This window comes from Cheilinus undulatus, linkage group 14, assembly GCF_018320785.1.
Source record: "Cheilinus undulatus linkage group 14, ASM1832078v1, whole genome shotgun sequence".
Taxonomy (NCBI): Eukaryota; Metazoa; Chordata; class Actinopteri; order Labriformes; family Labridae; genus Cheilinus; species Cheilinus undulatus.
This window is the reverse complement of record NC_054878.1, coordinates 18,601,765-18,617,220: the sequence shown is the minus strand read 5'-3', so window position 1 is coordinate 18,617,220 and position 15,456 is coordinate 18,601,765. Positions and strand designations below refer to the sequence as shown.

Here is a 15,456-nt window from a genome sequence, read left to right as displayed (position 1 = left end):
TATCCACACATAAAACTATTCTTTAATAAATCGGCAATGAGTCGATATTTTGGATCAGAAATTGCAATTATGTAAGTGATGAATGTTGTATGAGTTTGGATTTTTCTGACAAAAGAAGGCATTTAAGGATGTCACCTGTTATTTCCGTTATTTTTTTGATGAATACGTTGGCTATTTTTCAATATGTAGTCATCTCCAGTGTTGATGTTGACAACTGAAACTATGGCTAAAAGTGTTAGTCAGATATCTGTTTTCCACAAGACAGACTAGAGTAAGACGAGCTAAAAATAAATCTGTCATAAATAAAACTCAAATTAAGTAGAGTTTTTGTAAAGGAGGCTAAAATGAGACTCAAATGCTATAGTGCTGGACTGATATTTCATCACTGTATTAAAATGGTTCAAGTATTGACAGTGCATTAATATGAATTATTCACATTTATATTCATGTAACTATTTGTCTAATCAAATTAGTTAAAAGAAAACAAACACTAAAGTTAAGTTAAGCCAAGCTTAAGTCCCACTTGTTTGCTGTTGTGTACAAGTGGTCATGTGACAAACCAGTGACAATCTATTACAACCTACTTCTGCTGCAGAGTTGAGGATGGCATCAACTTTATGGTGGCAGGCCAGAAGTCAAACTAGTGACCAGTGCTTCATTACTTTTCCTTTTGTATATATGAATGTATTGTATGTACTTGTCATGCTAACATGGGTTTCCAGGACTCCAGAAATGCAGTTGCATTGGTTCAACAATTAATTACAAACATATTTACTTAAGCACTGGGGTGCCTATTCCGCCAGCTAAGCCAAACAACACATATTTTTTAAAATAAGCAAACATTATTGGAGCATATTATTATCTAGATTTTTTCTTCAAAGTTTTAAGAAAATATGTGCATTCTTGAAGTTCAAAACTGTCAATTTCTAAAAAGTGCAATGGGGCACCAGTTTAACTCAGCTGGCAGCACAGGCACCCTTAAACAGTCTTTAGTCCTCAATGCACTGGAGTGAGATTGATCCTCAGACTCAGCACATTTGGTGCATGCCTTCCCCCACTCCCTCTTTCTATGTTTCCTGTCTCTCTTCAGCTGTCCTTCAGAATAAAAGCAAAAAACAAAAAAAAAAACAAACAAAAAAAAAAAAAAAAGTAATCTTAAAAAAGTACTATGTACTAGCTTTGAAAATAAAACAATGATGGCCCATGTTTCTTTGCAAATACTTTGAACAAAACCAACATTTAATGGTACTTGCGGGGTGATTGACTAGCTGTGGTGGAGTTTAGAATTTGCTCTTTGGCTGTCTTTAATAAATCTTATTTTATATGTTAAAAGTAGGCTCATACCACATCTTTCAAAAGATTGACTCTGCTACTTAAATGATCATTCAACTCAAAACTTACAGAGGCTCTAAAGAAGCTGTAGATCTTTAATCATTTTATGAACCTGAAGCTGCTTTGAGCCAAAAGAGAGGGATGTTATTCAATTCTACAGAACGTTTCCGTAGTCCTTAATTATGCTTATTTATGTGTGCTGCTATACAGTAAATCCCCTTTCTCTACAACACAACTCGTCATTTTCTCTGTTGTTTGAATGCAATTGAAAAAAAAAAAAGGCACGTTACCAGGTATCAGTAAGTTTTTAAAATTTACTTAAACATTGGGTATTGCGCTTCCCTGTTACAGCGTGTGCTCAAGACAGCTGTGAGGAAGGCAACTGTTTTTTCCAATACACAATGATGGGTTTTAGTAAAAAAAAAATAAAAATCTTCTCAATTCAGCCAACTAATTAAAAACTTCTGCTTCAAACCATGGAAAAAAAACTTCCATTAGTAGCAGTTTCTTGACTAAAAAGACTGTTTTAGAACCAAATTCAGATGAAACAGCAGTGCAGAGGAGCCATGCTGCACAGAAGCAGAGCTGCTTCTCCTCCTCCTCGGCTCCTCAGTTGTCCCGGGACCCTGCTGGCCGGTGAAGCGCAGCCTCCAAACCGGGGTTCTATCGAGGAGTCACAGGAAGGGCAAGCTCATTAATTATCTCTCCTTCTCTTCCTCCCTCCATCCTCCCATCACACCCTCCCTTCATTACCAGCAAGGTTAATACTCCCTTATCTCCCAATGAGCCTCATTTTTCATGGCTCCCAGTCCACGACACTTCCTCCCTCCCACCTCCCTCGTCACCCTTTTTCTATCCTCTCTTCTGAGTTTCTTCTTCTGCTTTTCTGTTGCTAGTTCTGATTCTTTCCAGTTTGTTTCTTATATTTTTATTTCCTCTTTTCCTTTCTTCGCTCCCCACTCCTCCTGTCTCCTCTCTCCTGTGCTTACCTTGAGCAGGCCGTAGTGAGTGGAGAGAGTAGATCTATTACAGCTTATCACTAAAGGACAGGCCAACGCTGCACACCGGTGAAATATGGCTGCTGTCACAGCCGCTGCCGAACACGACCTGTGCAGAGAGCTCGCACAGAGCTGTAAGGACAGGGTGAGGAAGAGGGGAGCGAGAAGCAGGGGGGATGGAGGGGGTTATGGAAGCCAGTATTATCCCCCTAATTCAAATGAATGCTGAGATTTTTAGGCCTGATGCTGAACGTTTGACAGTGATTTGGCACACAATTAACCTTGTCTCCCTCTCCCCTCTGCACCCTCTTCACCTCCTCGCTTTCGTCTCCCGCTATGTGTTCTCCCCCTCTCCCTCTACCCCACTGTACCTGTCACGCTCCCTGACACAGTCTTAGTGATTATGAACCAAACAGGGGTGATGATGTTTTATTAGATTACTGACACCCCCTACTGTTGTACACCAATTGAATTAGCCCTGAATCAGCAGTGTCCATGTAGTGTAGCTTGACGTGACTGTGCTTCTTTTCAGGTTTTACAAAAGAATAGTTCTCACATTTATAGCTCAGTTAATTGTAATATTCTAGCCCTTTGATAGTATATCAAAATGAAATGGTGAAAAGAAAAAGAATATGAATAACTTAATTAAGAAACAAAATCCAGCTAACTTGCAGGGGTGAAGCTAGAGGGTTATTCAGGGGGACACTGTCCCTTGAATTATGGTGGCCACTTCAACCAGGGCCAGAATGTGATTGGTTAGATTGGCAGTAATAATGATAAAATAGTGTTGTAGTTTACCTGACCTATGTTGACAATTGTCCATTTTATTTGATGTTTTTAAAAAAAAAAAATCCAGAGTGATAATGCTGTCTCAAGAGAGGGCACACTGAGGCAGGTCTTAAACCTCCTGACATACAGCTACAAAGCACTGGCTTACAGTCTAATCAGGACTTTAATTATGTGTAACTTTTATCCTTCTTCAGTCAACATAGATAAGTAGTAAAAAGATTCGCTGACTGTGTAATGTGTGCCCTTAAGGACATGAACTATTGCTAACAAAATCATTTATTGAACCAGGCTGTAAATATGTTTAACTCTGCTGTAAAAATCTGCATTTTTTGAATTTCAGTCAGTTTGCTATCCAGTTAAAAACTACTCATAGGAACTTTAAAATCTGATCCTTTTACTAATTTGGCATAAATTCCACATTCACCCTTACATTTATTGTGGCTTTGAGCACCAGATGCAGTTTTATCACTTCACTATTTAAATGCACCCCCCGCTTGAGTCCAGCCCTCCCATCATACAATTTCCGTCCCTGTACGCTCATGAGTTCCATGTTAATAATATATAGAAAGTTAACATGTTAATATGTTGTAATATGTGGCTATCCAGACTTTGATGAGCACAAGATGCTAATATTGAAAGTTTTGGCCCCTGCTGTTCAAGCAGAATGGACTAAAGAGAGTAAAAGTCAATAAAAAAGATGCCACAATGTGTTAATTAAAACGTTATCTAGTATCATCCTAAGATGTGAATGGTGCATTTTTAACCAATCTAGGTTACTCATCCTCCAGCAGGTTGTATTTCTGTTTTTGAATATAGCCCCTTAAAAATTAGTTACTCTATAGCCCTGCTTAGAGGATGTGGAACAGTATTTCTTTTAAATTACGATGCAGCTAAAAACATCAAGCTCAGAACCCCTGTGGTTTTGTTCCTGACTGTATGACTTGTAATCTTTTATGTCAGCCTGAGCCCGCTCTGTGTACTGCAACATCTGTCCAGAGCGTGATGGATTTCCACTCACCCACTTGTTTAAAAGACTATCCGTCCTGGAGCCTATATCCTCACAGCAAGACTTTACTCTCTGCTTTTATAGGCCGTTTCACCTTGGGTTCCAGGTCACGGCACCAAACAGCCTATAAGTTTCAAACAGGGGAGAGCAACTGGAGTGTTAAAGAGGCAGAGGGTGGGAGTACCCCCAGAGAAACAGAATAGGCGAGGAGATGATGTGTGACGGAATCAGCCTTAGTAATGGTAAAGGTCCGGCTGAGGCTTTATTTTAGTCAGAAACAACTGCATGCAGCACTTCAGAGAAGTAATAGAAGAAGGAAAACTAGTGGATAAAGAAATATTATTAAGTAAGTGGGTGTGGATGGTTTTCAGTTTTTTTTAATATGGTAATATGCACATATTCATAGAGACTGTTGCTTCTCCTGATATGATTTGAGCTGTGATTATGAGTGGCAATAGAGTTAAGACGATTGTTTTCAGGGGTAAAACAAAAACCTACTTGAGTGTTTGTAAGGGAAAGAAACAGTCTCCTCCAAACGGTGATAATACTATTTTTGACAATACTAATACTGTTTGTAGCCTGAATGGGCCACTGTCTCATAGATAATAGAGATGAGAGGTAGTGGGAGTCTTGTGGTGACAGTTTGCATGCAGCTAAGTGAAGGAGTCGTGATGGATCTCAGTGTCAGCACAGTGTTGCTGAGAGATGATGATTATCTGCTTTTCTGAGACTCAGCCTCAGCACATGCGACACAGACAAACTACAGCGGAGACAAGCATGACAGGAAAGTGACGGACAGCGGGGCGTGAGCACTGTCAAACAGTGTCAAAGAACGTGCTGATGTGACACTGTAAGACCTAAGAATACGGTTCAGCAAACACATGTAGAGATGAACTTAACAAGAAATGAAACAATGGCTGCAGAGTTTGAAAGGTAAATTAATACAAGACTTCTTTCAGGGGAAATAGAAAGGAGTTGTGGGTGATTAAAGTAAGATTTTATTGATTTTAGTGACATGAATTCAGTTCTTAGTTGTTATTCAAACTTGTACTAAAACAACAAAACTCTTAAGTACAACTTTATTCTCAGTTTACAATGTAGAAGGTGCTCTTGTTAATTGAATCTGTTGAATATGATCTAGCTTTTTAGTCACATTGCAGATTATTGGATGTGTCAAGGTGCCTCGTATTTAGATGAGTGTATTTCTAGCAATGTCTGTTATGAGCGCTGGAAGGGGTTTATAGCTGAAGCATTGTTCTCACTCAAGGAACAGTTACTAATATTTTTCAGAGTGAAGACAGAGATGCAAACAAAATGTCTCTGTTTTTCCTCTCCCTGACATATAAGAGCTCTCTTTTCCTCTCTCTTCCCTCCCCACCTCTCAGAGGTCATATTATGCAGGATCTGGAAATGTAATGTAATGTAATGTTTTATGTTGTTTATATCTGCTTAACGCAAAAACATCGAGCTCCTTCCTGCCGTGAGTTGACTTTATAGGAAGCTTATAACAATTTACAGACTAGCAGTGTTGGGCAAGTTACTGAAAAATAGTAACTAGTTACAGTTACTAGTTACTGCTAGCCAAAAGTAACTGAGTTAGTAACTTATTCCTGGGTAAAGGAATGAAAGCAGTAATGTCAGGCATGCCAGGATTTATAAAATAGCTTAGATTGTGCAAAATGTAACAAAAGAAAAAGATGATGTCTGGATGGCTGGGATACTTGAGGCATTAAGAGGCTGGAAAGCACCACTGAACTATGGTAAGACTACCAAAAATAAAATTTACCAGTTTATTTTGATCCCAAAAACTCTCAGGTAGATTATATAAGAGTTTAAAATCCTCCTCTCAGCTCTCAGAAGTCACGCAACATGTGTCTATTGTTTAATGCAGTGTTTCCTGAAACAGCCAAGTGGCACAGAGACAGGTGGATGAAAAAGCAGCATGTCTGGCTTTGCCATTAGTATCACGATTTTTACTGTATGGAGGTGTAGATCCTCACAGTCAACACCACAAAATCAGCATATGTGTGGTTCAGCGCTGTAGCACCAGTTCCAAATGACTCACGACACATCTGTGAAAAGAGCTTAACACAAGGTAGGAGGGGATCAGCAGCACCCTGATGTTTAATCTGCTTTTGCTTTGAAGCAGATGTGAGTATATGTGTTCACTTTCTCTCCTCTCTCTCTCATGTTTGCGTGTGTTAGCGTGTGCTGGTGTGCTCCTGCACCTCACGAGCGCTGTGACGAACGTCACGACTGTTAATGCATCCTGATCAGCTCTCTGAAAATGAAGCTAATCTGTTGCGAGGGAAGTGGGGCAGGAATTAGCTCCTTCAATCCACCACTGGTTTCCTTTTAGCATCTGAGGAATCCCACCATTTATCTTCATGCATTTTGTAGCTGCATCCAAACTCACAACACGTAGTGGTTGTGTAGCTAGCTTCTTTTTTTCAGATGACCAACGCCGTAGTTCATTTAATGCAAGTGATGATTGATTTCATACTTGTCACAAAGCCCTGATACGCATGAATTGAAATTCCAGCCTAGGAATTGATGTGGTTTACTAAAAACCTTGATGAAACTGGAATTTCAATTCATTTCATTCACTTTTCAGGCAGGAATGATCAAACTGAAATTGAATGCATTGTGACCCAGAGTATCAGGGCTATCTCATCAAACTATCAGGCTTGAAACGCCCTTCCATGCTAAACGTGGATGTGTTTCTTCTTTTTCCTGCAGACGATCGTTCGAGGGAACAGGCCGCCCAAAGATGCATCCATAAATGGCCTGCTTGAGGAGTTTGACAACATCTCAGTGACACGCTCCAACTCCTTGCGTAAAGAAAGCCCACCAGGCCCCCACCAAGCAGGAACCAGCTCCAAACCCTCCATCAGTGGTCATACAAATGCCCCGGAGGAGAATGGATTCAACCACTACTACTCCCGCTACTCCTGTGACCTCGACACCTCCAGCAGAGACTTCTCACTTGATCCCAGCAGGCCCAACTTCTCCATAGATGGGGAATGGGCAGTTGGGAGGCACTATCGGTTCACTAAGCAGAATGGTCACTCCCACCCCATACGTAGCCCCTTCTACCCTGATGCCATGCCCCAAAAATCAGACTATGGCAAGCTTCCCCCAGATTACCACACCTACTTAGAGAGCAAGGGGCGCTCAGCAGACGAGGTGGCCTCCACAGTGGGAAGCGGGGTGGGCTCCAGTGGCTACTACAGGGCATCAGTGGGTGGCTCATCCAGTCAGGACTACAGGGACACTTCAGTAGGAACACCATCTCGAGCCTCGCTACACAGCGAGCAGATCAACTACCCAGACAGTGAGTGGAGCTACGGTGGCCTGCGGGACGAATATGACAAGCGCCCTAAAAGTTCCTATGTGACGCAGACCAGTCCCACGCCGGCTATCAGGCAGAGATCTCGGTCAGGGTCCGGACTGCAGGAGCCAAATGTTCCTTATGCAGCCAGTGGGGCATTTAAGAATCCGCCACAGGCTCACCCGTACAGCTCTTACACCTACCCCCGGCTCTCGGAGAGTCTTGGCAACTCACAGACCTTAACCAAGGTAACTGCACCAAACACAGTAATACCATATGATACAAATTTTTAGAATAAGATACATATAAAAGGTTACAATACAATACAATACCATGTGATTTGGTAAGATATGGTATGATACAATAGGATACAAAATGGTACTGTATTATTCTGTGAGATTCAATACAAAACAATATACAACACAATACAGTACATTATAAAACAATGCAAAACAACAGGACATAGCATGATACATCAAGATACAAGCTAATACAATACAGATTTATAAGGATAGATATTATACAGTACAATATGGTAGAGTATATACAGTACGATGCAGTTCATTATGATATGATCCAATAAGATAAGATATAGCTCTATACAGAATTTTACTATACAAAATTTTACGATACAGTATGATGTATGATATGAAAGATAACGATACGATGCAAAACAATACGATACAATGCATACAATGTGATATGATACATAATGTTACAATGTTAACAATATGAAACAATATGGAACAATGCGATACGAAATGATACAATACGATATAATACAAAACTATACAATACGATATAAAGCAGCATGATACAAAACAATATGATACGATATGAAACGATACAATATGATATGATATGGTACAGTATGAAACAATAGAAATTTTTACACATTTCAAGAAAAGTCCACAGATGTTTCCACTTTCCACTGACCTGCATTTTTAAAAATATTTATCCCTTTATTCTTTCTCTCTCTCCCTGTGTCTTATTCTTTCTCATTTTCACACTGTGCTTTTTTTCTCTGGCCTGATAGACAGTGTCAGCTCTTAATCTACTCTTCCCTGAAGAAGGTAGGAGCTGCCACACACTCCTCTTCAGCAGCCACTTTCTCTACACACAAATCAATTAATGCTCACGCTGACCATCGACCAGGAAGCTCTGAATTAAAGAGCTACAGAGACAAGACAAAAGAGGCACAAAGGAGTAGAGAAATTAAAGACTGAAGAGTGAGGCAGTAAAATTGAAGGTAGAAAGTGATAAAACTTTCAGATTTAGAAAAATCATGCCCAGATCAGGGCATGGTATGTGCTAACACCTTAGGCATATAAGTAAAGACACAACCTACTAACCCTAACCTGTGGTGTTTTACAGGAAAGAGATGGTCAGTGGAAAGTAAGGGCTGGTTTTCATGACAGTAAACACAACTGGATAAGCACATCTGCATGCTGGTCATCTGGGCCTCTGGCTTTGTTTGCTCTGGACAGCATTGCTACAAGCAGCAATTCCAGGCTTTGTTAGTGTTCAGTTTAGTTTTTGATTCGGTTTTAACAGAAAAATAATGACTATTTTCTTTCAAGTTTGTGGGTGTGGATTGGCTGTCGAGTCTGGTAATATCCAAGTTACTGTCTGCTCCTCCCCTCCAGCCATATGTCCAAGTCTTGTGACATCATTTCAAAGGGATACATGCACCTTTGGCATGGTGCGTTCAAGACTACCAGACAACCCAGTTACATTTCAACACAGCTTGAAACCCATTGTTTATTTTTCCACATGAAAACCAATTTACAGAACAGAACAGAACAGCAAAAAGAAGAGGAGCCTTGCAAGCCTGTGACTCCCAACAGGGCAGTCACAGGCTTGCAATTTTTACTATTTTTTATTACAGAAATTCTCTGTGAGTGCATACCTAAAAGAGAAAAAAAAAGAGCTTTAAAGAAATCTTAAGTCACAAATGTAAATGTTACACTAAGAGACCTTAGAGATTAGCGAGTTACTTCTCTGTAAAATGTTCCTAGTTTATCTTTAATAAGATGTTACAGCTAATAATGGAAAAAGAGAGGTATTGACTGGAGTAAAAAGTGTTTTCAGATACAGTGCCTATAAAAAGTATTGACCCCCTAGGTTTTTTACTTATTCACTGATTTTATATATCAATCACAGGCCGTATAATTTGGTATTTTCCACAAAGAAACAAAATAACCCTCTTGAATGTCAAAGTGAAAACCCTGAAAATAAATCTTCACCCAAACCATAGTAGCCATACACTAAATAAGATTGTTAACCTGGATTTTCTATATTTTGCTACTTTCATTTTATCCTCTACCTTTACAAGCTCTCCAGGGTCGGCTGCTGAGAAGCATCCCCACACCATGATGCTGCCAACACTGTGCTTCCCAGTGGGAATGGTGTGTTTGTGGTGATGTGCAGTATTAGGTGTCCACCAAACATAGCGTCTTGTCTGATGGCCAAAATGCATCATTTTGGTTTCATTGGACAAAAGAACTTTCTTCCACTTGACCATGAAGTCTCTCACATGTCTTTTAGAGAACTCTAGTCCAGATTTAATCTGAGTTTTCTTCAACAGGGGCTTTCTCTTTGCCACTCTCCCATAAAGCTTTGACCGGTGAAGACCCCAAACAACAGTTGTAGTATGCAGTCTCTCTCATCTCAGCTACTGAAGCTTGTAACACCTTCAGAGTAATCACAGGTGTCCCGGTGGCCTCTCTCATTAGTCTCCTTGCACGGTCACTCAGTTTGTGAGGATGGCCTGATCCAGGCAGGTTTACACATGTGCCATGCTGAATGTTCAGGGGCCTTTAAAGATTCTTTTTGTATCCATCACCTGACTTATATTTTTCAATAACCTTTTCTCTGAGGTGCTTGGAGTGTTCTCTTGTCTTCATGGTGCAATGGTAGACAGACCATGATTGATTTATAAAATCAATAAAATGGTAAAACATCCAAGGGGATTAATAATTTTTATAGGCACTGTATGTGCAGAAGCTTTGTGTCAAAAAAAAAAGATTCAACTTAAGATCAGATTGCCACCTTTGAGATACTTTGACATGTATGTGTTTTATACAGTTTATATATGTTGGATTTCAACGATTAATAATAATAATAATAATAAGTTTATTTTTATAGCACCTTTAAAGAACAGCGAGGTCACAAAGTGCTTTACAAAAAGGTAAAAGAAACACAAGCAATTAATGCAAAGGTACAATAAGAGAATACACAGTACACAAAACAGATTAAGTAAAGGCCAGACCAAACAAGTAGGTCTTAGGTTGCTTTTTAAAAGAATCAACTGTTTCTGCTGATCTTAAATTCAATGGAAGTGAGTTCCAAAGAGTTGGAGCAATGACCTTGAATGCACAGTCACCTTTAGTTTTTAGTCTGGAGTGTGGAACAACCAGCAGACCCTGATCAGAGGACTGAAGAGTCCTGCTGGGATTGTAAGGTTTTAGGAGCTCCATAATATAGGCTGGTGCCTGACCATGCAGGGCTTTAAAAGTAAACACAAGAATCTTAAAATGTATTCTGAAGTGTATGGGAAGCCAGTGGAGAGAATACAGAATTGGTGTGATGTGTGACCTTTTTGAAGACTTGGTAAGTAGTCTGGCTGCAGCGTTTTGTACTAATTGTAGACGATTTATAGATGTTTTACTAAGACAGGTGAAAAGTGAGTTGCAGTAGTCTAAACGGGAGGAAATGAAAGTGTGAATAACCATCTCCATCTGAGCTGTAGAAACAATGTGTCTGAGTTGTGCGATATTTCTTAGTTGGAAAAAACAAGAACGGACCAGATTATTGACATGTTGATCTAGAGATAGAGAGTGGCTAAATGAAACACCAAGATTACGAAGAACAGGTTTTACATAAGTAGACAGGGTACCAAGTTCCTCCAAAATCCCTGGCACCAAACCATCTGGGGCAGAGACAAGGACCTCTGTTTTGTCAGCATTTAGCTGTAGATAATTGTCTGACATCCAGTCTTTAATGGCACTCAAACAACTGAGTAAAACCGACACTTTAGTGTAATTTTGAGGTGTAAAAGATGTATGAAGCTGGATGTCATCTGCATAACAATGATAAGATATGTCTTGAACTGTCTTGAAAACTGTTGATTAAGTGGCTGAGGGGGAGCAGGTACAAGGAAAATAATGTTGGGCCAAGGACCGAACCGAACCGAACCCGAACTCCACAGACCAGGGGGGGAATTTGAAGAGCTGTGGCTGTTAACATTGACTGAGAATTTTCTCTCTGACAGGTAAGAGGAAAACCAATCAATGGCTGAGCCAGAAATGCCCACCCACTGCTTCAGCCTATCAACTAAAATAACATGATCCACAGTGTCAAAGGCTGCACTGAGATCCAATAAAACCAACACAGAACATTTACCTTCATCACAGCTGATCAGGTCATTAAAAACTCTAAGAAGGGCTGATTCGGTTGAATGGGACTGACGAAAACCAGACTGAAACTTATCCAGGATGTTATGAGTGTCCAAGGCAGCTGTAAGTTGTTTGGCAACCACTTTTTCTAGAATTTTAGAGAATTTTAAAGGGTAGTTTTGAAATGGGCCTATAGTTTTGGGGCAGAGAGGGGTCCAGGTTTGTTTTTTTGAGAAGTGGTTGAATGGCAACATGTTTAAAATATGAAGGAACGTGACCAGATTCTAATGATTTATTGACAATTGAAAGAATGTATGGGCCAATGGAATCTATTGCAGATTTTAGTAGCTGGGTGGGCAGTATATCAAAGGGACTAGAGGAAATTTTCATAGTTCTAACCAGATTCTTTAGATCTTGTAGGGAGATGGGAGAGAACTTGTCCAGGATTGTTTGGTGAGGTGGGCAGGGAACAGCAGAAGAAAAAGATGGAGTGATTTGTGCTTGGATGTCATTGATCTTGCTAACAAAAAAGGAAAGAAATCTTTCACACTCATCATCAGAGGAAATTGGTGGGGTGGGTGATGGAGAAGAGACAACATTATTAATAGTTTCAAACAGGACTGTAGGATTATGTCTGTTCTGTGTTACAAGATTTGCAAAATACTTATCTCTGGCATCCTTAACCATACTATTAAATTCAGTTAAAAGCTCTTTTAGATGCTGATGGTGGACATAAAGACGGGTGGATTTCCACAACCGTTCTACTTTACGGCATGTTCGCTTAAAGGAGCGGATATTATCATTTAACCAGGGGGGTGGCTTTTTCGAAGGGGCCAGTCTGGATTTTAAGGGAGCAATTTCATCCAAAACAGAAAGACAGTGCTCATTAAAAGACTGTACTTGTGTGTCAATATCACCCAGTAATGTCAAATGGCAGGAATGAAAGGACGCAGAAAACTTTTCTGCAGTGAGATGATTAAGGATGCGAGATTTGATTTTTCGACGGCAGGGCAGAGTATCTAGGTTGAAGATTAAACTACTAAAACCCTTTTAAGGTTGACATAAATGTATCTAATTGTGTTAATAAGATTTAGATATGAATTAGAAAATATGAATTAAAATTGTATCAAAATTAAATACAGGTATGACATTTTTATCAGAAAACATCGTCTCATCTTTTGAATCACTTTGATTTTATATTACGTTAGAAATATTAGTTTCCTATCAACCAACTGGTTAATTACACATGGCTGTTACGTCGACTGATGTTTATTTGTATTTAGCAGTACAACATTACTGACTAAAAACATCACAATGAATCAGAATCAGACTTTACTTTGCTTTTATTGAAGTAAGATCTGTTTATTCCTAAATGCACTGTGTTTTGATTTCAGAAGCAAGTCATGACAGTGTTATCCTTCCTTATCATTGTGTATGAACCCTCTCACTGTAAGTATATTTGCACTTGCAGAGGTTGATGCAGCCTGTGATTTGCTCCAGTGGAGCAGTGGGAGAGGTTGAGATACTCCAGAGATTCCTCAACACGACGACTCAGACAGATGAGAGCAAACAGACCTCTCATGCATTATGGCTGTGTAATGTAGCCATATGTTTCCAGTATGGGTTTCTCCTGCTGATTCTTTTAAACCAACATTATTATACAGAACTGCAGCAGTTACAGAAGAAGATGTTAAAAAAGGTTATAAAGTAGTGGGGGGTAAAAGACAGCTGCAGATGGAGTAAAACACAGGAAGTGTGGTCCTTTTATAACTCATCTTCATACCATTTCTTTATATTCATTCTCCTGAGTGGCCCATTAGGCCCATTATACAGGTGTGCATTCTGCTATCACAGCCCTCCACCACCTCCCCTCCTTCACACTCAGCAGGTCCAGTCGCTGAGAGGAAAACTAGGTTTGCTGATGTAGATCCCAGGGTGCCTTGATGAAAAACCATTTAACCTGCATGCCTCAGTAAATAGCCACTCAGAGAAAAAAAGCCACAGTAGCAGTACTAGAAATGATGCTAGAGAAGGTCATTTTTTGTACATGTTGTTTATTATTATCACCTTTTTCTGCAGCGTTTTCCTTCAGATGCATATTTGCTTCCTAAACGTGCAGATTGTATGTGACTGTAAAGATTTAAGACGCTTGAATATACATCTAAATAGCTGAAAATTCTGAAAGATATGAAATCCATCAGGCTTTCTGTAGTGTACTGTCACTGCCTATTGTGCTGTAAAATCTTTAATTAGATGTAGGCCATAGTGAAAGGCTGGCTCAGGAAAGAACAGAGCCTAATTTGTCTTGTTATGTTTTCAGATTTTGTAAAAGTAGTGAGAAAAAAAGAGAAACAAGGAGTCATCCTGCAGCTTAAGAATCACTATTCTTCTCGGCTCATGGACCTTGTAACAAACCCACCCCTTCTCTCGCTCCTCTTTTTCCCTTTTCTTTTCTTCTCTCTCTCTCTCATTCAGCCCACTCACACCCCTCAAGTAAATCCTTCTTTCTCCCTGCTGTTGTTTGGAGCCGGTGGGGATGTAACAGTAGACCGCATGGAGACTTGGCCACACACATACACACACTCCCTCTCTGTTTTGTGGCATTGCGCGCTCAGTGCCGCAGCTCTCGGTGACAAATTGATGTTGCGGCACTTTCCCTTTCTGCAGCCTTAGCATAAAAGCGGCCGAACGATGTTCCAGCGCGGAATTCAATTTCACAGTTGAGTTAGGTTGTTGATTACCCTGCCAAACTCAGATTAATGCGCGTTTAACCAACATGGATCAGGAGACCCTTGGCTGACAGCCAGCCAGCGGTGCCGGCCAGCGATAGGGGGGCTCAAGACGGGGCCGTCCCAGCAGCTACACACCTCCCCCTCCCTTTCCTCTTCCCTACCTCCCTCCTTCCTACACCTGCCTGAAAGTGATTGATTAAAAGAGTTCACACCATGTAATTATACACCATCCCAACACATCAGGACTCCTCCTCCTGCCCTGTCTATGCTCGGGAGTGTGTGTGTAGAGAGAAAGAGTGATCGGCAACAAATAATAGGGAAGAGAAAAGAAAAAGAGTTTTTATTATCTTCTCAGGCAGTCTCTTGAGAATTAATGGATGGAAAAAAACATGCTAGTTAAAGAGCTTTTATGGGGAGGTGTGTCAGAGGTAATTTAATTGAATCCAACATCATTTCTGACATGGAGTTTATTATTTTCTTTTAAGTCCACAGTAGACTATTGATGGTTTATCTTTTTGTCACTTTTAGAGATACTTATCTGAAAGTAAAACACAACTGTGAATAATGGACTGATTGGTCAGCAGGGGTGTAAAGTGTACAAAAATATTGAGTTCAAATAAAAGTACTTTGATTAAAATTTACACAAGTAAAAGTATAATTACAGCACTGCAGAAGAGGAGCAGTTCATTGATGTCACTCCATATTAAACAATGGGGTTGCAGGTTGAGCCTAAGACATTGTCTGCATTTTGGATTCTAGTGGAAAAGGAGAACCCACTGCTAAGCAGTAGCTGCATAGACTAGTCAACTTTACTGCTGTGTGATGAGCCTTTTTGCTTGAAGTCATCACAAGAGTAGGCATTTACAATCCC

The 15,456-nt window shown here is 40.0% G+C and overlaps 1 protein-coding gene across 2 annotated transcripts in view; it reads left to right on the top strand.

Moving 5' to 3' along the window:
- The window catches only part of pak5 (p21 protein (Cdc42/Rac)-activated kinase 5), a 78,710-nt gene that overhangs the window by 47,097 nt on the left and 16,157 nt on the right, over nucleotides 1–15,456 (top strand). For both annotated transcript variants that reach the window (XM_041806024.1, XM_041806023.1), the window contains one exon: nucleotides 6,865–7,704. In XM_041806024.1, coding sequence (XP_041661958.1) covers nucleotides 6,865–7,704 — 840 coding nt within the window. The remainder of the gene's footprint in view (nucleotides 1–6,864; nucleotides 7,705–15,456) is intronic.